Source organism: Tenrec ecaudatus, unplaced genomic scaffold, assembly GCF_050624435.1.
Source record: "Tenrec ecaudatus isolate mTenEca1 unplaced genomic scaffold, mTenEca1.hap1 Scaffold_317, whole genome shotgun sequence".
NCBI lineage: Eukaryota > Metazoa > Chordata > Mammalia > Afrosoricida > Tenrecidae > Tenrec > Tenrec ecaudatus.
Genome location: NW_027459041.1, coordinates 324,291 through 347,084, shown reverse-complemented (window position 1 = coordinate 347,084; position 22,794 = coordinate 324,291). Strand labels below are relative to the sequence as shown.

The 22,794-nt window shown below is 42.8% G+C and overlaps 1 protein-coding gene across 1 annotated transcript; it reads left to right on the top strand.

The window, feature by feature from the left end:
• Positions 1-22,509, top strand: LOC142436475 (uncharacterized). Its single transcript, XM_075540103.1, has 3 exons — positions 1-33; positions 126-899; positions 20,389-22,509. The coding sequence occupies exons 1-3, from the start codon at positions 1-3 to the stop codon at positions 20,473-20,475; spliced, it is 894 nt and encodes a 297-aa protein (XP_075396218.1). The 3' UTR covers positions 20,476-22,509.
• Positions 22,510-22,794: the final 285 nt, after the last annotated feature.

Genomic DNA, 22,794 nt, shown 5'->3' with positions numbered 1-22,794 from the left:
ATGGTGGCCTGCGAGGGTGAGCGGCTCTCCGCGGCCCCCTCCTCTGCCCTCTTCTTCTTCCTCCTCTTCTTTTTCTTCTTCTTCTTTTCCTTCTCCTCCTCCTGCTCCCCCCGCTCGCCGTCCAGGGCCATCACGCCGCCTCCTCCCCCGCCCTCCCCAGCACCTCCCGCGGGCGGGCGCCCCGAGCCCCCTCCGGCGCGGGCATCCGGCAGCGCACGCGGGCCCGCGGCGCGACGCCGCCTGGCAGCCGGGAGCCTCCGGCCCGCGCTCTCGCAGGACGGGCGCCGGCCCGGGGCGCGGGCCGCCCCGACTGCCCCTGGGAGCCCCGCCTCCCCCCGGGCCGGGCCGCCCGGGGCGGGCTCGCGGACGCGCCCAACTTGGAAGGCGCCGCCGCCGGCCGCCGGCGCGCTACTTCCTGGGCGGGGTCCGGGCGCCCCCTGCGCGCCCGCCGCTCCCGCCGGGCCCTCCCCTGCGCCGCGCTCTCCGCGGGAGCCCGTCCGCCGGCCCCGGGCTGCGCGCCACTGCGAGGCGGACGCCGAGCGAGGGTCCCGCGGGGGGAAGTTAGGGCTCCCGCTTTCGCCCCCCACTCCGGTGTCGCCGGGGCGTTCAGTGCTCCTCCGGGTGGGCTGCGCTGGCGGCGGCGGCGGCGGCCCCGGGGCGCCCCAGACCAGCACCCCGCAGAAGGGCCCGAGAGGATGGCCAGGAGGGACCGACTGGAGCGCCGGCGCCGGAGGAAGTCCGGGAGCTTCGGAGCCCTTCCGGGAATCTGCCCTGGAGACTCCTTCTTCGCCACCCTGGACACTTTAAGCCGCGGTGGCGGCCAACGTCTCCAGCTTGCCAACCGGACAGCCAACCGCCCTCCCTGGTTTGGATGTGGCTCTGCCCTCCGCAGATGGCAAGTAAGCGCTGAGCGCCCGGCCGGGCCACCCCCTGCAGGTAGCTGGAGCTTCGGGCTGGCTTGGTATCCCCGTGGGGAGAGCTGGAGTGAGTGAGTGTGTGTGTGTGCGCGCGCGCGCGCGCGCGTGTGTGTGTGTGTGTGTGTGTGCGCGCACACAGGCTCGGGTCTATATTGCCAAAGCTACTCTAGCTGCCTTCAGGGACTGAACACCTATTACCCCCCCCACCCCACCCGAACATCCCCCCCTCCCCTAGAAAGGCAAAGGAGGCGAGAGCGCTCGGCGGCAGGGAAGGCAGGAGAGGGGAGCGGCTGAAAGGCAGAGGCAGGCACGGGAGATTAGAGAGCTTTTCCCCGCTCTGTCACAGCAGACACCCACCGCCACAGAGGGGGTTGCTGAGCCGCCTGCAAGAACTACATTGTAAATCTTCAGCGAAACAAGCCCCGCAGCCACTCCTCTCCCGGAATCTCGAGCCCCACCGCGCTGTCCAAGGATCTGTATTGCCTTTGGCGGTGAACCCCCTGGAGGAAAAGAAGATCCTGTTGGGGAGATTTGGCCTGTCTCAGATTTCACATCAGGCTCACCAGAGGATTTGGAGAGCTGTATGTAAATTGAGATAAATTCTCCATAGACTGTCGACATATATTATACAGTATGATGTGTGCAGGTGTGCAGTACTAAATTGTGGTTAGCAAGGAAGCATTGGAGTCCTCTGGCTGTACAAGCTAGAGAGAGAATTTCCCTCCCGTATCTTTAGAGTTGAGAAATGATAAAAACATAATACCTAAACATAACATCCAGGACCATATACTTGAGACAGAACAACAGGGTTCAGAGCCCCAATACTTCAGACTTGCTGGAGGAGTAAACAAAGCAATGCTATAATTGGTCGGCATTTTTTCCCCGCTTCACCCAGTCAAGATGACTCTTGTGCAGTTTTTCGGTGTTATCTTGAAGATTGTTACAAAAATGTGTTTGGAAATAAACTTTGTTAAGAATGGTTATAATAGGCCAATATTTATCAAGGCACGGAGCGGCGTTGGCTGGCTGTGGACACATGTCTGCACGGGGAAGTTCTGAACGGTGGTGCAGAGTTTCTATGAGTGTGCATGGGCTGTGCAGGAATAGCTCGAATTGGAAGAATATTCAGAGGACAGCCCCAATAAAATTAACATCCAGGAGGCAGGGGACTGGTGTTTAATAAAGCGAAGTGTTACTGGCTTTAGAGTCCATAAAAATAGTTTTCACAATATAAAGAGAATGAGAGAATTCCTCTTATATGTGTCTTTCAAGTCTTCAAATCCTCAAGGCATTTAAAATGAATCGATATTTATAATTAAATATAAAGTGTACTGATTATGTTCAAAATTATTTTCCTTACAAGAAGCAACATGTAGTGCTACTACAGAGCTGAAAAGGTACGATGACCTTAAAATATGACCAAAAGACAAGAGATCAAGTACACATCAACTTTGTCCTAACAACAATTATAGAAATGCAACCCATCGTGCTAAATCTCTTTTCCATTTTTCCCAGATGGAATACATGCCCAGTGCTATACATTCTAAATGTCCATTTAAGCTGCTTGAAAATGATGAAGAGAAAATGTTCTAGGGTGGCTTTTTAAAAGCATGTTGTATGTGGGCCGTTAGCAAAACCAAGGGAAAATGCCACATTCTGTTCAAGTTACTTTTTTCTGCTCTGTTTTTACATCGCTGTGCTCTTGCTGCCCATATGTATCTGGCTAAATGCATTGGAAGAAGCAAGGCGCAGCGTTACCTATTTTGCTTTCATAGCATCACACAGCAGGGGAACGGAATGGTGGGACCCTTCTCAGATCACCTGACCTCAGGTTTTAATCTGCCAATTCAGGTTATTGATCTGAAGTCCATGGATTCATCACACGTTGATGATCAGAAAGGTCTGGAACCATTCGCTGGGGTCTGACAGCCGCCACCTAATGAAGAAGTTTACACACTCAGTATTGCTCTGAAGTGCTAGTCGTCATGAAAAGATGGGGCACATTTCCGTTCTTTATGCCTTTTCAATGTGTTCATGTTCTTTTCAGTGCTACAACAAGGAAACTCTCAGATATTTTGAGATAAAGAATATATATGTACCAATTAGTAAAGGCTTTACTAAATGTGACTGAATTAATAAATGATTTTTTTGAAATTCAAGTAGACTGGACATGACCTCTTAATGCACTGATTCCCCAAATGTAGCCTCACTCAATAAATTGACTATCAAGGTCAAGTGTATGGATATTTCTGCCTTTCATATCAATGTTATAAAAGCATCCTAGTGAGGTTTTGTTTGATTTTATGGTGTTGTGTTTTCTGAAAGTGTTTTAGCACCCTCACCCTCAGAAGCAGGGTCTTTGGAAAAATAGTAATATCTTCTTAGAACCTGCTATTTCTATCCTGTGTTTCTGTTAGATTGTATGTCCAACAAAAATATCAAGAAATAATACCCTGATATTTCTACCAAGGAATATTGGTGTTATGGGCCTTCTGTGTTGTGAGTCACTGGGATAAAGACACTTTTGACTGGGCCAGTTCTGGAGCCATGCATTTCCCTAGGGAAATATCGAGCTTTCCAAGTACATGATGTTTTTTCTCAGAAACACATTTATTTGTTTGAATAATATTATGATTTTTCCAGTGAAGTCAATTTTGTGGCCCTAGTTGACTTGTAAAAATGGAAACAGTCTGAATATTTAATATTCATGAGTCCAAAGAGAAGTTATTTTTAATTAAATTTATACTTCACCTTGTCCCTGTAAATGATCAAAATGAACTGCCTTTCGTGAATGTGCTGGCTTCAGAGCAGAGACTTTATGCTTTAATTGTTTACACCTGAGCTCTTTTTGCTCTCCTTTGGAAACTGGTTTGTATGGTGAGGTGCAATTTAAGTGCCCTTGGATTCTCGGCCCCTTCAAGTGCGATTACTGCTTCTCATCCAGAAGCAGCTGTTGCTCAGGAGAAAGAGCTAGATAGAGCCCGAGTCAGTCCCAGCTGCTTACACAACCTAAGTCCAGTGACTGAATGAGCTCAGTTTTGGGGGTGACTGACTGTGGAGAAGTGGGACTAGGCAAACGCTACTAGTTCTTAACTTTTATGAAAGACTTAGAAACTGATATATTACCCTCTCTGCTTTCAATAGATTTCTCAATTATCTCCATTGAGAAATTTTTAATTTTTACCTTTTTAATGGGTAAAGAGACACTATAAAATGTTTAATAGCAAATATGATATGGATTGAATTAAAAGGTGGAAGCCCTCATCCTTGTATCGAAATGTGACCCTGTTTGGAAATGAGGTTTGTCACTTAGGAATGAGAGAGGACTCTGATTCCATCTGAGAGACGGTTTCTAAAAGAGGAGAGCAGGCGAGAGGATAAAGTCACTCGAGGAAGAGGGCCGCCATGTAAAGATGCATTTCAAAGCCCAGTCACTGAGAAGCGCCCAGAGCCTGCGGAAACTGGAAGAGGAAAGGAAAGATCTTGCTCTAGAGCTGAGGGAGCATGGTTCTTCCAATACCCTGGATTTGAACTCCTAACCTCCACAACTAACTTCAAGACAATCTCTGTTCTTTAAGCCATCTATGTAATGGAGCAGTGGAGCAGAGAGGAAGGATCAAACCTTCCCCACACTGGCAGTCAAACAGGGTCGATGCGTGTGCTGTGAGGGCTGAGGTCCTGCAGACCACACGCAATTGGGGACCATGCTGACATGAATATGGAGAAGCTGGTTACCGCCATGTGACAACAGAAAAATGAAAACACAAATTTGTTTGAATAATATTATGATTTTTCCGTGAAGTCAATTTTGTGGCCCTAGTTGACTTGTAAAAATGGAAACAGTCTGAATATTTAATATTCATGAGTCCAAAGAGAAGTTGTTTTTAATTAAATTTATACTTCACCTTGTCCCTGTAAATGATCAAAATGAACTGCCTTTCGTGAAATTGCGATGAAATTTTTATTTTGGAAAAATTCATATTATTGTCTGGTTTATTAATCTTTTCATATTGCACAACTTGTTGATTTCACATGTGGCGCCACTGCACCTGTCAGCAGTGGTGAGGGATTTCCACAAGAACGACCCTGGTGGGTAGAACGTTCCTCACCATCTTGAGGATGGAAAGAGAATTGGTTAAAATTAGCCCTAATATGGAAACATGGAAATGTCCATGATGTGAGTAGTTTGTCACTATAGATAAGGCCTTTGATTTAACTGGGAGTTGTCTGACTTCTGTTTGTTTTTAAAGATCTATGTGAATAGAAATTACATCTAAATGTCATTGTCTTTTGTTCCTCACATAAACATTGGTGAAACTATGGAATTGTCCCTTAATCCCTTAATGCATTAATATGTTTACTTGTTGTAGGCCATTGAATCAATCTCAAGTCAAGTCAAAGCAACTCCATGGAGCCAAGTAGAACACGTGGTCGGGGTCCCTAAGCTATAATCTCTGGGGAAGCAAATCTGATTGCCATGTCTTTTGTGGAGCAGAAGGTAGGTTTGAACTTTTCAAATAACTTTCAAGCTGTCATTACCCCACCCCCACTAGCATTGCTATAGAATTATTGAAAGTCTTCTGATTATTCTTACATCAAAACAAGGTTAAGTCTAAGCAGAAAATAGATGGGAAATGTAAGGAAAAATCTGACCAAATATCCAGGGTTTTTCCCAATCAAGCATTGAAAACTATACGCACAGAAGAGATAACTGGGATCTCTGGAAAGTTATGTTTCCACCAAGGTGGGGTGTTGGGGGGTCCTAATCAAGGAGGCCTGGTGGCACAACAATTAAATGCTTCACTGCTAACAGCAAGCTCTTTGGTTCAAACCCATCCAGTAACACCACAGAAGAAAAGACCTAGGAATCTGCTCCAGTAATGCATCCGGCCTAGCAAGCCCTATCGGGCAGTTCTGCTCTGGCTTACAGGATCACTATGAGTTGGAATCAACTCAGTAACACACACAGTTGGCTATAGTCCCCGGGTAGTGCAGTTACAGATACAGCTGCTAACCAAATCACTGACAGCGAATCCTCCAGAGGCATAGCAGAAGAAAGGCCTGTTAATGTATACTACCCCCTCCACCACCACCAACCCCCCCAAAAAAAAAACATTGATGAAGCACTGTGGAGCTCAGTTCCACTCTGACACTGGATCAATGACAACTTAAAACTTCAGTGTTTGCTCTGGGTTCTTTGTTTTATAAGCTCAGGAGGCAAACTCTATAAAAAGGCAAAGTATGTATTGTGGAAATCTTATATATTTATAAAGCTTGCAAGCATAATAGGCACCAGATTTTACACACAGAACAGAAATTGGGTCATTTTCTAGGGATACATTATGTTGAACTAGTCTGAACTAACTAGTCTACTAGCTGAAGAAAGGAAAACTATAAGATACCAACATATTTTTGTCATGAACTTAAGTTGTTCAAATACATAACTATGACAAGAATTAATTATGTAAGAATTAGGTAATGGTAAAGGTTTATCGAGGACTTTCTCAAGCTGAAAGAACATTTCAGGCCTCCAACTGCAATGTTGAAAGATTGAATGGACAAAAATTCAACAAAACAAAGTAACAAAATAATAAGGAAGGAATCGAGAGCCAAAAAAACTGATCAACCAATGTTCAGTTCACGCCAGGAGAGAACAGCTGATCAAGAACTGACAGTACTGAAAAAAGAAGTCCAAGTTACACTGAAGGCATCAGCGAAAACAAGGCTCTGGGAATTGTGCAGTTAACAGATAGCAATTGAGCTGTTTTGTCAAACAGATAATACTGTAAGCACACATTCACCTACAGCAAGAAATGGGAAAGAGAGACACCTGCTCCACTGACTGGGAAAGACTCACATCTGTGCCAGTTCCCAAGAAAGGTAATTCGGCTCACTCTGGCAACTATCCACCAATATATTAGTACAAGTAAGCTTTCACTGGAAATATCCTTAAGTGGGCATAGCAGTACATTGACAGACAACTGCCAGAGATTCAAGCTAGATTTAGAGAAAGGTGGAGAATGATGGATATTATGGCTGATGGCAGATGGAGCTTACAGAAAAGCAGAAAATACAAATAAGAAGTCAACCTGTGTTTTATTGATTACACAAAGGCATTCAACTGTGTGGATCATAACAAATTATGGATAACTTTGCGAAGAATGGAAATTCCAAAAGACTTCATATTGCTCCTGTTGAGCCTGTGTGCAGACAAAGAGGCTGTACCAGAACAAGAGGATAGCGCATCGTTTAAAATCAGGACTAAGTTACTGGAAGGGCTGTATGCTTTCATCATCCTTACTCCATCTGTGTGCTCAGCCAGTAACCTGAGAAACTGAACTCAGGATTACAGGAAGGCACGTTAACAGCCTGCTATGTGCAGATCATGTACCCTAGCTGGTTAAAAGTAAAGAAGATTGAAAGCACGTACTGATGACTAACAAAGAACGCAGCCTTCAATGTGGATTTCCCTTCGGCATCAAGAAAACACAGGCCCTCGCAGCATAAGCAACACCATGATAAAGAGAGCAGTATGGGAGTGCCAACGATCTCATTTTCACTGAGTGCACCGTCAATGTCCACGGAAGCAGCAGGCAGGGAGCCAAACGACATACCGAACTGGGAATAGCTGTTGCAAAAGACCTATGAAAGGTGTTCAAAAGGCGGGTTCCTCTTTGATGACTAAGGGGAGCCTGACCACAGCCATGGTATTTTCAGTCCCTTGTGGTCAATGAATAAAGAAAACCGAAGGAAAATTGTTACCTTTGATTGCGGTCTTGGTGAAGATCATACTGTGGCCTATAAGAAGAAGCACACCGGTCCTGGAAGAAGTGCAGCCAGAAGGCTCCCTAGAGGCAAGCATGGTGAAACGTCACCTGACGCACATTGGACATGGTATCAGGAGAGACCCGATCAATGGTAACTTCGAACTTCAGTGTAAACTAGAGAGGCAGCAAGACAATGGGAAGAACCTCAGATAAAGCGGCGCCCCAGCCGCAGCACTAATGTGAAACAGAGCAATGCTGTGAGGTGGTGCGGCATTGCTGTACATGCAGTCCCTGTGTGTCAGAACCAGCTCCGCAACTAACAACACCGAGAACTTGCCACGTGCCCTATGGTTGTTGAGCGACTTTAGAATATCTCATTTATCGTGAAAATGACCCCAACAGGATCATTGCTACCATGATCCCTATTTGAAAAAAATGAGACTGAAAGAAATTAATGTGCCTAAACTAATTTAATTAGTTGGTGACTGTCTTAGGTTTCTAAGGCTCAGATCACATCATAAACTGTGGTTAACATATTAGTACAGAAATGTTATCCCATAATTTTAGAAGCTAGAAGTCTAATTCAATGTGTAGACCAGGCCATAGCCCTTCCCCCCCACTCCAAGTCTCTAAGACAGTGGTTCTCAACCTTCCTAAGGCTGCGACCTTTTAATACAGTCCCTCACATGTGACCCCCTCCCAACCACATAATTATTTCTGTTGCTACTTCATGGCTGTAATGTTGCTACTGTTACGAACCAGGCAACCCCTTTGAAAGGGCCCTTTGATCCCCAAAAAGGTCACGACCCACAGGTTGCGAACTGCTACTCTTAAGATCTTTTGTTAAGAACCATATGGTCATATCGTTTGATGCAGAAAAGGCATTTGACAACATCCACCCCTTATTCCTGATGAAAACAATCAACAAAATGGGAATTAGATGGGAAATTTCTCAACACAATTAAGGCCATAGATTATAAACCAAAGGCCACTCTCTTCGTCAATGTAGGAAAGCGGCAAAGATCCCCGCCTAGTGAGTGGGAATCGGACAGAGACTCATCACTCTTATTATTCAACCTTGTGCTGGAATGATTAGCCAGAGCTATTGGACAGTCAAAGGAAATCAAAGAATGTGGATTGGCAAGGAAGAAGTCAAAGTCTCACTACTTGAAGATTATATGATTTTATACATAGAAAATCCCCCAAACATTCAGAAAATAGTTCGAAACAATCTGAGGAGACTCAGCAACGTGGCAGGATACAAGATTAACATACACATAATCTGATCCCTGTGTGCTAATGAGAGCAGTACGGGAAGAATATGAGAAAAAGGAATCAAGTAAACAATACTAGTTACAATATCCACACAAACAATGAGACGTACTTAGGAATAAAGGATAAGCCTCACCAGAAAAACCTAGGACGTGTACAGCGAAACTATGCTTCTACAAGAAGCCGAAAGAGAACCACTTAAAGAATATTTATGAATACAATTGCAATTCAGATCCGGACTCCACATGCGTTCTTTAACGACATGAAGAAGACACTACTAACTTCATGTGGTAAGGAAAGATACCCAGGAGGTATAAAAATAAAAAATACTTAAGAAAAGCAAAGGAGGAGGCTTCGCCCTTCTGGACCTCACAACCCATTGTACAGCCACATTATCGAAAACGTCCTGGTACTGGCACAATGACACTGGTACATAGACTAGTTGAACCAAATCGAGATGCCAGAAATAAATCCTTCCACCTAAAGAAAATTTATCTTCAAAAAAGGTCCTAAAACCATCAAATGGCATTAGATAAATTAGATTTCCATTTTGTAGAAGAATGAAACAAGACCTGTCACCCCATGAACAGAAACATACTTAAGATGGATCAAAGACCTAAAAGTAAAACCCAGAGCCATAAAGTCATCGGTAAGAAATCAAGCTGAGAATAAAAATTCCATAGGACCTGGTAATCTCGCTGCTGGGTGTAAATCATAAAGAAGTAAGAGCCGTACCAGGAGCAGACATAAGCACATCCATGTTCAATGCAACACTGTAAGCTGGAACAAGAAGATGGAAAAAACCTAAGTGTAGAAGAACGGATAAAGAAACTGACACAAACACACAATAGAATAGTATGCATCACTAAAACTACCAACACCAAACCACAAATCATGTCCTGGCATATGGAACTAGAGAATATGATGATGCATGAAATTAGCCGTCACAAACGGAGAAGTGTGATATGAGACCACTCTTATAACGAGGGGGGAAACCAAGATGAGGACTTCCATGCTAAAGGGAACAGGCTTTGGAATTTGGGAGGCCATGGAGGAAAGACAAAGCAATGGGCTAGGCTGTTAACAGGTGTTTCATTGGGTGAAATGGAATAAGGCGGTCCACAAGAGGGAGAAGAGAAATCGAGTGGATGAAGGGTGAACTATTGGGACTTTGATTAGTAGTTTAAATTGTTGAATACAAAGTTAGTGATCTGAAAATTAAACACGCACCTAATTTACAATAAATATTGTTTCATGAGTTTTCAAAATTTTTAAAAAATTTAACATTTTTAAAATTGAAAAATTCACGGGTTGTCAGATGCATCCTCACATGGCTGCCCTAAGTCCGTGCTGCTCCTCTTTTACGAGAACACCAGCCACACAGGATTAGAACCCACGCTGCTCCAGGATGACCTCATGCCAACCGAGGGCTTCTGCAAGAATCCTATGTGCTAAAAAGCTACCGTCATACCTAGCAAGGGTTAGAACTGCAACATACCTTTGTGAGAGCCCTTTTCAATCAACAGCTGTGGCAATGCTCAGATTCCAAATCAGGTCATGTTGTTCTGTAACTTCTACAGGTAACCATAATGCTATCCTGTTCTCAGAAAGGTAAGCAACTGTAACAAGTCTGAGTGCATAGCTGAAACTCTTTATATAAGTTATGAAGTTGGTGAGACACTGAACTAGGAGTGTAGGGCAGAACCAGACAGCTCTGAGCTCTACTCTTACTAGCGTACAGAAGTGCTACCTGGGTGTTTGTTACGTGAAGTGAATAAATAGAGAATAGTGTAGTGTGACCCTCCGCAGAATAATTATAATTTTATAAAATAATGATTATAGAAAGCACAGCATTATCCATCCTGGATTGAGAACTAAGTAGTTGAAAGAGTTGACGATAGCTTATTTTCATACTGCAGAACAAGCAGTTTATGTGCTTTACAAATCTTAACTTGTGGATGCATTAAAAATATTCCCCTTTGACCCAAGATGGTTTGACAGATCAAATTTACACGATTTGAACGGCGCCTCACCACTTTCAAACCACAGTCAGTATCTGCATAAAAGACATACTGAGTGTAAACGCACATAAAGGTGAAACACATCCTGCTTTAGTGCCTCCACGTACTCTAATCTGTAAATGTTAATCTTTCTTACAGTAATTTATCCCATCTCTTTACATTAATAGAAAAAAATCATCACAGCCCCTTATTTGATATATAAATATAACTATACTAAGTAGAATATTAAATCTAGCTATCAGATGATCATTGTGGATAAATTGACAAAAATATGGTGAATTAGTGTAGTATTAAAATACAGCTAACATGGAAGTCATATGCCTAGGTGTGATTTTTTTAAAAGCTGATTTTGGCACACGGTGTCTTATTTTTAATATTGTAATATTAAACCCTGTTCTTGCATAGTCAGCTTCCTGGTCAAGGACATTTTAATGTCTGTGTCAGAAGCAGACTTTCTGCTAGAAAATAGTTCATGACGAACATGCAAAATAATGCTAAAAATTTAAATCACATTGTCAACTACACTAAATTCCTACCGGGATACTAGGCAAAGGAGTTGTGCTTAGATGTCAGTCCACTATGTCTGTGTGAAGGTGCAGAGGTGGAGTCCAACCTATCCCTCAGGTCACAGCCTGAGGATGCCTCATTAGGGTATGGCCTTTTGCAAGCGAGGCAGGAAGAACTCCCTCTCTTGCCCTTGACTGGCCTCCTTGCTGGGACTCTGCCTGCCACCAAGGGCAGCACCCTGTGGTTCTCCAGAGAACTGTTGGCGCCCCACCTTGCTTCCGTCGACCTTGGATCCCAGTGTTCACAGGCTGATGTCCCTGCGTCCCGCTTCACTTTTCGGTGTCATCAGTCTTGGGCTACCAGAGTCTGAAGAGGACCACGGACGTTGGTTGGACTGGGCTGGAATGATTTCTTAATATATAATTTTATCTTGATAGAAAGTTCTTTTTATAAATATCTGAGTGTCACTGGTTTTGTTTCTCTAGACAACTCAGCCTAACACAGGAATGAATTATTGTGTTTTTTCCCTCTTCAAGTTTTAGGTCTGTGTGCAAATAGCATAGTTCCTTCCCTCGGAACTGAAGAGCAGCTTCTGGTTCACTCCATCTCTTTGCGCATAGTCAGTAAAGCTTGTGCATAGTCAGTAAAGGGAAACTCTTCCTTTCAGCTCATGATACCCTAATTCAGAACCCATCTTCAGTCTCAGGATTGGATACTAAGACTACACCAAATTTGTTTGAGACACACATTGTTTTCTGAGAACATTTCCACACACCCAGAAGGCACTTTTCAATGGCTTAAAAAGAAAGTAGGAATTTGGGAATGCAGAAATATTCTTGAAACTCGAACATTTAGACTTTTGGCTGTGGGGTATTATTACAAATATTAAAAATCTCACTAAAAGGATCTTCAAAAAGTTCATAAAAAAATGGACTTGAGAAATAATGGAATTTTCCCAGGAATGTTTGAAAGGCCCCCAGCTCATATAATATGTTGTTACACTGATTGCCTTTTATATTAAGAAACTAAGTGCTGGGGACTATACAAAACGTAAAAGTGCAATGATCATCATTTATATGCCAAACAGTTGACCAGTTTATATCTGTACAAAGTCGTCCCTGCAAAAGGGATCCACAGAAAATGCAAACTGCTGACTCTTGAAAAATAACCAACTGTGTCATAAAATGAAGCATTTTTCCTCTCAACAGTTTGTGGGAGGGGAAAAGCAATGCACCTGAAGGAGACGATTTGTGAATTATTAAATAAAAGTTGACCCTTTCATAAAATTGGTTAATTCTCAGTATAGGATTTATTATGTAAGTCTTCCTTGTATATTCACTTTAGTCATTTTTCTCTTTAGTGCCACCTTGTGGGTTCGCCAGTAACAATAAATACGTAGTTTTTAGTCTCTGGGGTTTGGGGGAAGTTTTTGTCTTCTGCTGTGTTTAAGCTAGTCTTCATCGTGGTGTGGTAAACTCGGCCATTCGTGTCCTCAGACAGCCTCTGCACCAGAAGGTATGTGCCATACCTCTGCAACTGGCCCTTCTGGAGACCAGGATGATTTCTCAGAGATCGGCAATATTGGAGTCTATACAAAAATCGATGTTAATTTACAGGATAATCACCAAACTTATCTTGGATAACATAACTGGCCAGCTCGGACGTGATTTTTCCATAAGAAAAGTGTTTTCTCAATTCAGTATCATGATGTTTCCAACAGTGTCCCATGAGAATTGATTCTAGGTAATTCGCAGCGCTGCTTAATCCTGTTGTAGAAAAGCTCTGGTATCTGATTTCGTCGCTAAGGCAGCTTACTTCTAACATGAGATTGCATTTGCATTGAGTTATCATACTCAGGGTTTTTTTTTCAATTATGCTGCTGCTATGAGAGAAGAAGGAAAAATTCCGCACAATATATTGAATGTCTTTTTTCAGACATACAGGAAATATATATTCCCTAACACGGCGGTCCTCAACCTGTGGGTTGTGACCCCTTTGGGGGGTCAAACGGCCCTTTCACAGGGGTCGCCCAATTCATAACAGTAGCAAAATAACAGTGATGAAGTAGTAACGGAAATAATTTTGTGGTTGGGGGTCACCACAATGTGGAACTGTATGAAAGGGTCGCGGCATGAGGAAGGTTGAGGGCATAACATTTTCTACATATTATAATAATCTTTTAAATTGTCAAAGAAAAATCCATGGCTTATCCTCTTTAAAAAGTGAATGTAATCCACATGTGACCTCCTCCCTGGGAGATGGACAGCAGAGAAGGGGGGAAGGGAGACTCCGGATAGGGCAAGATATGACAAAATAACAATCTGTGGATTATCAAGGGCTCCTGAGGGAGGGGGGAGCGGGGAGGGAGGGGGAAAAAAGAGGACCTAATGCAGAGGGCTTAAGTGGAGAGCAAATGCTTTGAAAATGATTAGGGCAAAGAATGTACCGATGTGCTTTATACAATTGATGTATGTATATGTGTGGATTGTGATAAGAGTTGTATGAGCCCCTAATAAAATGTAAAAAAAAGAAAAAAAAAGACAAACGTAAAAAAAAGTGAATGTGTCTGAACTTACTGCTGTGGGTGTATGTGGACACTTTTTGAAATTGTATTTTTGGAGTCATTTAAGAGAAAGTAAAAATCATGTATAGTCTGGTTACTTGGAATGTGTAAATGCTCAGAGTTGAACTCCTCCTAACCTATTAACATTTGAAGGTTGGGCCATGTATTATTCAAAAAGTAATTTTCCCTGGATCTGCAATAAGGCCTCGGACCTGACCTATAACCGGAATGTCTTAAGCTACTGGTTATCAATGCTGGAAGCACACCAACAAAACAAGAAAATGTAAGTATTTTTCTAGGCTTGCTAAAGTCTAATTACAGAACTAGGACACAGTCCAGTCAAACACTATCAGCAAGACTGCAAACCCTTCGAATATAACTCCCTACTCACCTTTGATCTTGATCAAGTCTCACACTGTGCTTCCAGAATTAATACATTGTGTTTTCCATTTCAGGAACTTTAATTGTTCCATTTTGCCCTCATTGTTTCCCACAGATTTCATACAGGAACAAATTTAAAGATACCTTCAAATGATGTCAGTTACGTTGTTCTCGATTTATCCTGTGCTCGGAAAGTTGCTTTGAAATCCAAACCTAAAATCAAAAACCCCGGAGCTAGACTCCTATACCTTGGACCAAGAAGAGTGCTGAGCAGTTTTTCCTTCATGCTTCAACTTCAGCATTAACATTAGAAGCCTATCTTCTTTCTCGCCCTTACGACCAGCTAGGAACAGATATAAATCTCTCAGCAAATTATACCCTAAGCTTCAGAAACTGCTATGTAAGCCATCTAGAAAACCCATTGAGCAGATAGGGACTGCTGAACTGCAGTGATGAAGTTCTATTTTATTTATGGTAAATAGATACAGGAAACATATTTCATATCTTCTCTGTTACAGATTTCAAGTTGGACAGATCCTAATTGGATTACATTATAGACCAACAGACTTCTACTTTAAAGTCAAATGGCATGTATGGTCTCTGTTCAGTTCCTCTTAAAGTCTGGCTGCACAAAATATATTCCTGACATTCTTTAGCATCTTGGTTCCTTTAATCTTCCAAAGTGGAAAGTGATGAATTTTGACTTGTTCTTAAAAGCGCTAACATTCAACTAGGAAAACTCAGTAAGTGACACCTATTAATGTTCCCTTTTGTCTTCTAGACAGAAAATCAAAGCTATTTAAAGTAAAAGATACACTTAAAATCAATGTGTGCCCACAAGTTAGCATCAATGCTTACAATCCCTCTCTGTGATCATTGTGTCTTATTTGCGTATATATTACTTTATGTATCTAAATCTATGAATAAGAGAGAGGTATCATTTGATGAGAAAGGAATACATGTTTCCATAGGGTCTGAATAGAGACTCTGCTGACCTGTAGTATTATAAAATACTGCGCCACTCTTCCATTTTCAGTTTTTGCCAAGATAGCCAAATTAAACTGATGTGATAATCATCCAAATATATAATTGTAAAACCATGATTGTAGAATCATTTCTTTCTAGCTCCATGAGATTTACCTTTGGTAATTCTGTTTAATGTTCAGAATTCTATAGCAGTTCTCTTGAAATATTCTAAGCAGAAGCTATACCTTTTAGGGTATGCAAATAGTTGCTTCCCAGCAACATTATAATCTATAACCTGTATTATGACTTGAGCAGAATGAGCCCTCCGTTTTGATTGCCTATGGCTCAAAGTGTTAATGTTCTTGAACTGCCTTGTCTGTTATTAGCTAGTTGAAATTGCATTAACCATGAGAATTAATTATGGTCTGCATCTCCCCTCTCTTCAGTAGGCTTTGTCTGCACCTTCCTAGCTGAGAGGGGAGCTTCTGCTACGAAGAATGACAGACTCCCACTGCACACCTTCCCTACTGTCTGCTCCCCAACTCCAACAGTAATCCGGCCTGAGGACCTTTATATTCCGGTGTTACTTCTGAGTTCCTTAATTACTTTCCCCCAAACTGCTATGTTCTCCAGTGTTTTCTCTAGAGGGAAAAATGAAGATACATAGGCACAGGTGTAAATGTCAGACTTCATCGTTTATTTATTGAAGATCACTTAAGAGCAATCTGTAATTTCTTCCATAACCTCAAAATGGGTTTCTCTCAGCCACGTAATCTCTCAGGGAAGCGTTTGTTATGAAATGATCACCTGCTTTTGCAAAGTCCCGGGAGCTTTAAGCTGAATGCCTCTCATGTACCAGTCGCTGAACAATTGACGGCATGATGACTGAGTTGGGCAGCTGCCCGTTAGGTTAGCCATTTGACACCAGCAGCCACTCCATCCAGGAAGCTGAGGCTGTCTACTGTAGCGAGTTGACGTCTCATGAACCCAGAGGACCAGTTGTATCCTACTCTACACAGGGCCACTATGACTTGGAATTGACTCGATGGTTTGGGATATAGTTAATAGGCAATAAACAGGCCAACAACCCAATAGTGATTTGACTAGAACGAGTCAGCAAACTGCGCCTCTCAAACCATATGTCGTTTTATGAGTAGGCATGTGTGGCTCTGAAGTAACAGAAAATTGTAAAGGATTTTGGATAGGGTTCAGATAATTGTGATTTCATTTGTTTGTAAAAGTATCTTTTTGGCTCTTTGATTTTTAATGGTGTGGAACAGGATTGGCTGTTCTGTCTCCACAGTTTACCAACCTCTGGACAAGAAGATCATTTCCATACCCCTTGGAGTTCAGTCCTGTACCGTCAACATCTAGAAAAATGTAGCCACTAGCCACTGTTTCTCAGAAAAGCATTACCACTTCCCTGGTACCTGTTAAGCAACTCGGAAGAAGAAGAAAATGTGCAGGGAAAAAATGTCCTGAGGAAGTCTAAAATTGTTAACAAAACCCTTCTTCCACTTTGCCTTCCCAATACACAAGATCCTGTGTGGAGTGGGGATTTTAAGTAATATTTAGAAATTACTTTTCCAACTCTCATTATAGAGTGATGTAAACCTTATGGAAAGTAGTTTGGCAAATGCTTGTCAAATTCGCCAAAGTAAACAGCTGCAGTGAGATGTTTGAGACACCTTGTATCATAAATGTTAACAGAAACCTCACTTACTAGACTGCAGGCTGTTCAGGGGTGAGGAATATGTCAAAGGGGCTTCAGGGGTTCGTAGGAAAATGGAATAAAGAGGCATGTTTATTTATGTATGCACAAAGCAAGCACTCCAGGGCATCCCAAGCCCTTAGTACATATACGTTACATGAGTGAAGTCAGTAGTGCTTATCATCAGTTCCCTTGGCCTTCTGGCTCCTTCACTGCCTTTGCTTTGCCACATCCTCTCGGGATGCGTGCCTGCTGCAGGCGCTCTTCACCTCGGACGTCTACCGCCCGTCCCAAGGAACCGCCTTTGGGGGGCGATCTCATCACTAAGGTGCCTCTTCTCCAACCCCGTCAGAGATTTGGCACCAGAATATTTATTGAAAGCAGTTCTACCTATTTTGGGAGGAGACAAGCTAACAGAAATGACAGCATTGTCCCTGAATGAGCCAGTAAGTCAGTAGGATCTAAATTAGTATCAGATCCTCGAAGTTTCAAATTTTGAAACCAAAGTGAATGTGTTTTCCCACATGGAGGATGTGACTAGATGTTGGAACACGTTAGGCATTACAAAATGAGCTACACTTCACACGGGACTTAAACTCTGAAATAAAGACTATAAGGTAACAGGCACCTGCGGTGCAATTTACTCCTAAACAGTACCTCAGACTTACTACAATAATTGGTAAGTCAGCTTTGTGTGCCTGTTTCATTATACCAATATGTATGTTTAAATGCCACATGTAATACATAAACAATATTTTAGATTACGTTAAATTTGGGTCAATAAAACACTCAAGTAATTTGACTACCTTTCCCCCACCCCGCCATATGCTTGAAATGAACTTGTATGTCACAGAAGACTTCAAGTTCGCTTCAATGTTCATTGTTTAGCCACTCAGACCAATGTTTATTACATCTAAAGACTGGGGAGTCTGGAGGGGTTTTGTGCGTTTATTTTCTCTAATGGAAACCTTTTTTTTTTTTTAACCTGCCCTCTCCTATGTATCCCCTCCCCCTTTCCCCACGCCTGTTGCTGGCCTCCTCGCGGGCATCAAGTCGTTTTTTGGTGCCCAAGCCACATTGCTCCTTTAGTTTTGCATATAACAATGGAGATTAAATATGTCAATTTGTAATATCGACAGCCTAAGATCTCTAGATTTGTCCATGTCTTTCTGTGCGTAAGAGTGTTACTGCTCCTTGTTGATGTATAAGATTCCATCGTATGAATGTACCAGAACTTGTTTAGCCATGGCTCTGGGGTTGGGGGTTTGGTTCTTTGTTTTTGCTATTGCAGAAATCGCGGCAAGAAGCATGGGTGTACTTATGTCTGTTTGTGTTTTCCTCTTAATTTCTTCGTAGAAGTTGGAGAGAGGAGAGAGATTGCTAGGTCAGGTCATAAGGGACTTGGCTTTGCGTGTGCTGATGGCCGCACGCGTCGCGCTGGCTTCCGGCACGGCGCCCCCCTCCCACCAGCAGGGTTACAGCGTTCCTCTTGCTCTGCATCCTCTGCAGCACTTCTTAATTTCTAGTTTATTGAATTTTTTGAAAAGTGATGGTGTGCGATGGAAACTTATTGCTTTCATTTGTATTTCTCTCATTGCTAATGAGCTTAACAATTCTTCATATGGTTCTTGGCCACCTCTGGGTCATCTTTGGTAATGTTTGGGGTCATGGGATGAAGTTTGGCTCTTGTTTCATTCTCCTGCAGGTGAAGATCCAGTTTTCCAGCATGATTCGTTGAAAAGCTGTCTCTCACTCATTTAATAGGTTGTAGTTTTTATTTTAAAATGGAGGTGTCTGTATATACGTGGTTCTTCTTCTGAGGTGTCTATTATCATCCATTGGTCTTCCTGCCATTGTGCCAGTCCCAGGCTGCGTGTTAGCATGGCAATAAAGTAGGTTTGAAAGGCTGGGAGTGAAAGACCCTCTTAGCTTTGTGAAAAATTTGAATAGTGTCTGTGGGTGTGTGTGTTTGTCCTAGGTTCCTTTCTCTCTCATATAAATTTGGTAATTAGTTTTTCCATTTCTTTGAAAATTTGTGATGGAATTTGGATCACAAGTGCACTGACTTTGTAAAGTATTTTGAAAATGTTGATATTTTCACAACATTTAGTCTGCCTCCCTTTTTAAATAACACTGCTGCTAATTTACTATTGTAGTTGTATGATGTCAAAATAACTTGCTAATACAGAAAGCTTAATTTAAAAATATGCTCACTGGCTTACTAACCTAGGATTCATGGACTACTTCTACTTACATTTTAATGTTACATAATTTTGCTATTGCTTTGAAACCGTTGAGCCAACCTCTCCATTAAAACAAATCGCCAGACTCACTTCCATCGAGTCAACTGCTACTCGTACCAACCCTTGAGATTCTGAACCTATAAATCTTTAAGGAAGTAGAAAACCTCATCTTTCTTCCACAGATTGGTACCTTTAACTGCTGACGCGGTTAACAACCTGACACAAAGCCAACTACACAGACCTCTAACAAATTCTTCATCACAGTCGCTTGCATTTGCTGCATGTGCCACTTGAAGGCATTGGAAAGATAGCAAGCCTTTTGTTGCATTAAATCTGTGTTTCCCGAAGTAGGTAGTACATCCCCTGGGGATGCTGGACTGCTGCAAGTGATTGGAAAAGTCAGACACCTGCGCTTTATCCTGGATTGTGTGCTATTGTGGCAGGAGTTGTTTGCTTTGGTTTTGGGGGTGCTGTTTTTGGTTTGTTTTTTCCTGAACACAGGGCAGTAGGCCAAAGAAGTTTGGGAACCTATCCTTTAAACTCACTTGCCTGGAGTCTTCTCTGACTTCTAGGACCCTGTAGAACTGAAACCAGAGGGTTGCCTAGGTTGAAAATCCTTTAAAAAAATAAAAAAGCAGGCTGCCGTATGTGCGTTAACATCACTGTATTTCTACTTAGGAGCCGAGCACTTTAGTCACTGCACTACCAGGGCTCCTATAGTAAACCCTTAGCCATCAAGTCTATTCCTACTCATGGTGACTATCCAGAGGGAGTAGAACTGCTCCTATGGGTTTCCAAGGGTGTAAATCTACACAGGAACCCAGTGCCTCACCTGCTCCTAGAGAATGACTGGCAGGTTAAAACGGCTGACTTGAGGGTAACAGCCCAATACACAACATATTAGGCCACCAGGCCTCTTCTTCTTGCAATAAAGTAAGGGTAAATTTTAAAAACCATATGCATCTGTTCTGAGTTGTCTACAAATGCTTAAAGATACAGAGTCTACCTGTAGTCGTAATGCCTTCCTCTCTGTCCCGCAGGAAAAGCAGTCCAGTGCTTGTCTGGGCTTGCCTAAAGAGTGCATCGGAGCTGACAAGAAGGCAATCTGGCAAAGTTCAGGACTCTAAGGAGGGATGCCTGAGCAGATCAGAGGACCAACAGCATCAGATGAATGATGACGTATGAGGACAAGGAACCAAGTCTCTTAGGAAGACACAAATATGCAAAGGGAGGACTTCAAATTAACTTTGTGGAGTCAAGCTGTAAGTGGAGGTAAAGATGTAATTTCATAGTTTTTAACAAATATAGATACAAACTCCAGATCACTAGCATCGAGTTAATTCTGATTCATAGCAACCCTAGATGACAGAGTAGAACTGCCCCTTGGGGTTTCTGAGCCTGACAATCTTTGCTGGAGCATACAGCTTCGTCTTCCTGGAGCTGCTGGTGGAGTGGAACTGCTGACCTTGTGCTTAGCAGCTCGACATGAAGCCTACTCTGCCACATGTAACTAAGACACACACCGAGAGATGGTGCGTGCATCCACTAAAATAACCTGGAAGCAGCAACATTGCCGAAGCAGTGAGAAGAGTTAATGGCCAAATCCTGGTTTCTAAATATCTCTCCGTACTAAAGAAATCAAGATCACTGGAGGTTCCAACGGTGGGTCAAAGCAGGAATGAAGTGAGATTTTAACATCTTGGTATGCCACGGAGTCAGTGAGCTCAAAGAACGATGTGAACATGGCCAAAGAACACAGAAGCCACCTGGAAGGTAAGACAATTGATGCAGCACAATGAAGCGAGTAATGGATAATAAATTCATGAATAAAAGAGAAATCTGTTTGTCCACACTGATATATACAAATAGAAAAGGAAGTGCTTTCTTAGCTTAGAATGCCAGCTAATCAAGGTACCGGGAACTCAGCAAGAAACAACAATGATGCGAAATCTAGTGCTTTAAAGTGAGACACGACTTTACTCCGTCTTAAAGTATCTTCAGACAAAATTGTTACCAATTGCAAAAAAGAAGAAAACTTCATAGTGGAGAACCCTAATTTTAAAACACCATTTGAATCAAATGATAAAAATGAACACTTGTTCATTGTCATCAAATTGATTCCACTTGTGGGGGCCCCATGGATGCGATGGGCTCTAGGGCCTCTCAGACACAGGTTGTCCGGCCTGTTCCTCTGTGGTGGTTTTGAACCGCCAACTCTGGTTAACAGTCAGTGCAAGCCAAACCATTAAAACTCACCTAATGAGATGCAGTAAGAATGCATCCTAATTCTGGTATTCCAGGTAAAACTGCATTACCTTGACCTAACAGAATACACATCAAACAAAACTGGAGGGGGTTTCTATAATATCACTGGCCTTCACAAACGTCAGGGCCATGAACGTCAGAGAGACAGAGGAGCTACTTCAGACTGACGGAGGCTGAGAAGACATGACACCTGAGAGTAATGCGATCCTGAAGTGACCGTTGTTGCTGCAAGCACATTACTGGAATAATTGGCATATTTTGAATTTGGTCTCTGGGAGAAGGTTACTGAGTTAGTTTATTGTGCCAGCCTGGCCTATAAACACATGTGGGGTTAATTGAAGGACAGAGGGATAAATGGCTCGGTGAACCTTGCCTTTAGAGTTCTCGAGTCTCTTGCTTTCTAATGGTCAGACCAATATGTAGCTGCCTTAGCCAATTCCCTGCTTCAGCTGGCAAGGCTCACTTCCTGCAAGACATCCCCAAGAAGAAGCCACATGGATCTACCCCGATGCAGCCCTGGGTGCTGGAGCACCCGTGTAGAGACCCCTGCCAGTGCTGAGACGCTTACACATTCACTGACTCCGCTTTCCTCCTGCAGTCGGCGTCATAGTGTGTGTTCTGTGAGATGGAGGAGGACTTTGTGGATTGGTATTGGACATCTGGGTTAGTGGGTTAACGTTGGACTTGTGGACTTGGGCAGCACTGGGCTGGGATGTACTCTTGATGTGCACTTAACCTGTATATGAAACTCTGTCTTATGCATGGTTGCTATGGCTTTGTTTCGCTGAAGCACCCAGACTAACGCGGTTACTGGGCAGATCATCATGCTGTGCTATTCATACAACGCTTCTATCAGGCTGGAATTATTGAAAATAAAAGTCTGTTTGGCAAGCCTCTCTGCTTGCTCATCAGTATTATTTTTAGGTGCCCCTGTGCTGCTAGGAACAGAACATTGGTAGAGTGGCAGTAAGGAAAGCGGGAGTAAAGTGGGGGAAAAGGTGAAGCGGTCATGTGGCAGCCATCCACCGACTAATTCACAGTCAAGTTTTTGCTTTCACTCACTTTCCTGGTGTCTTGCAAGTACATTTCCACCATAAGAAAGCCTGTGTAACCATTTTAAACACCAAAAAAGACTTATTTTGAGAGTATGTTTTCCTTCTTGTTCTTCACGAATTTATTTT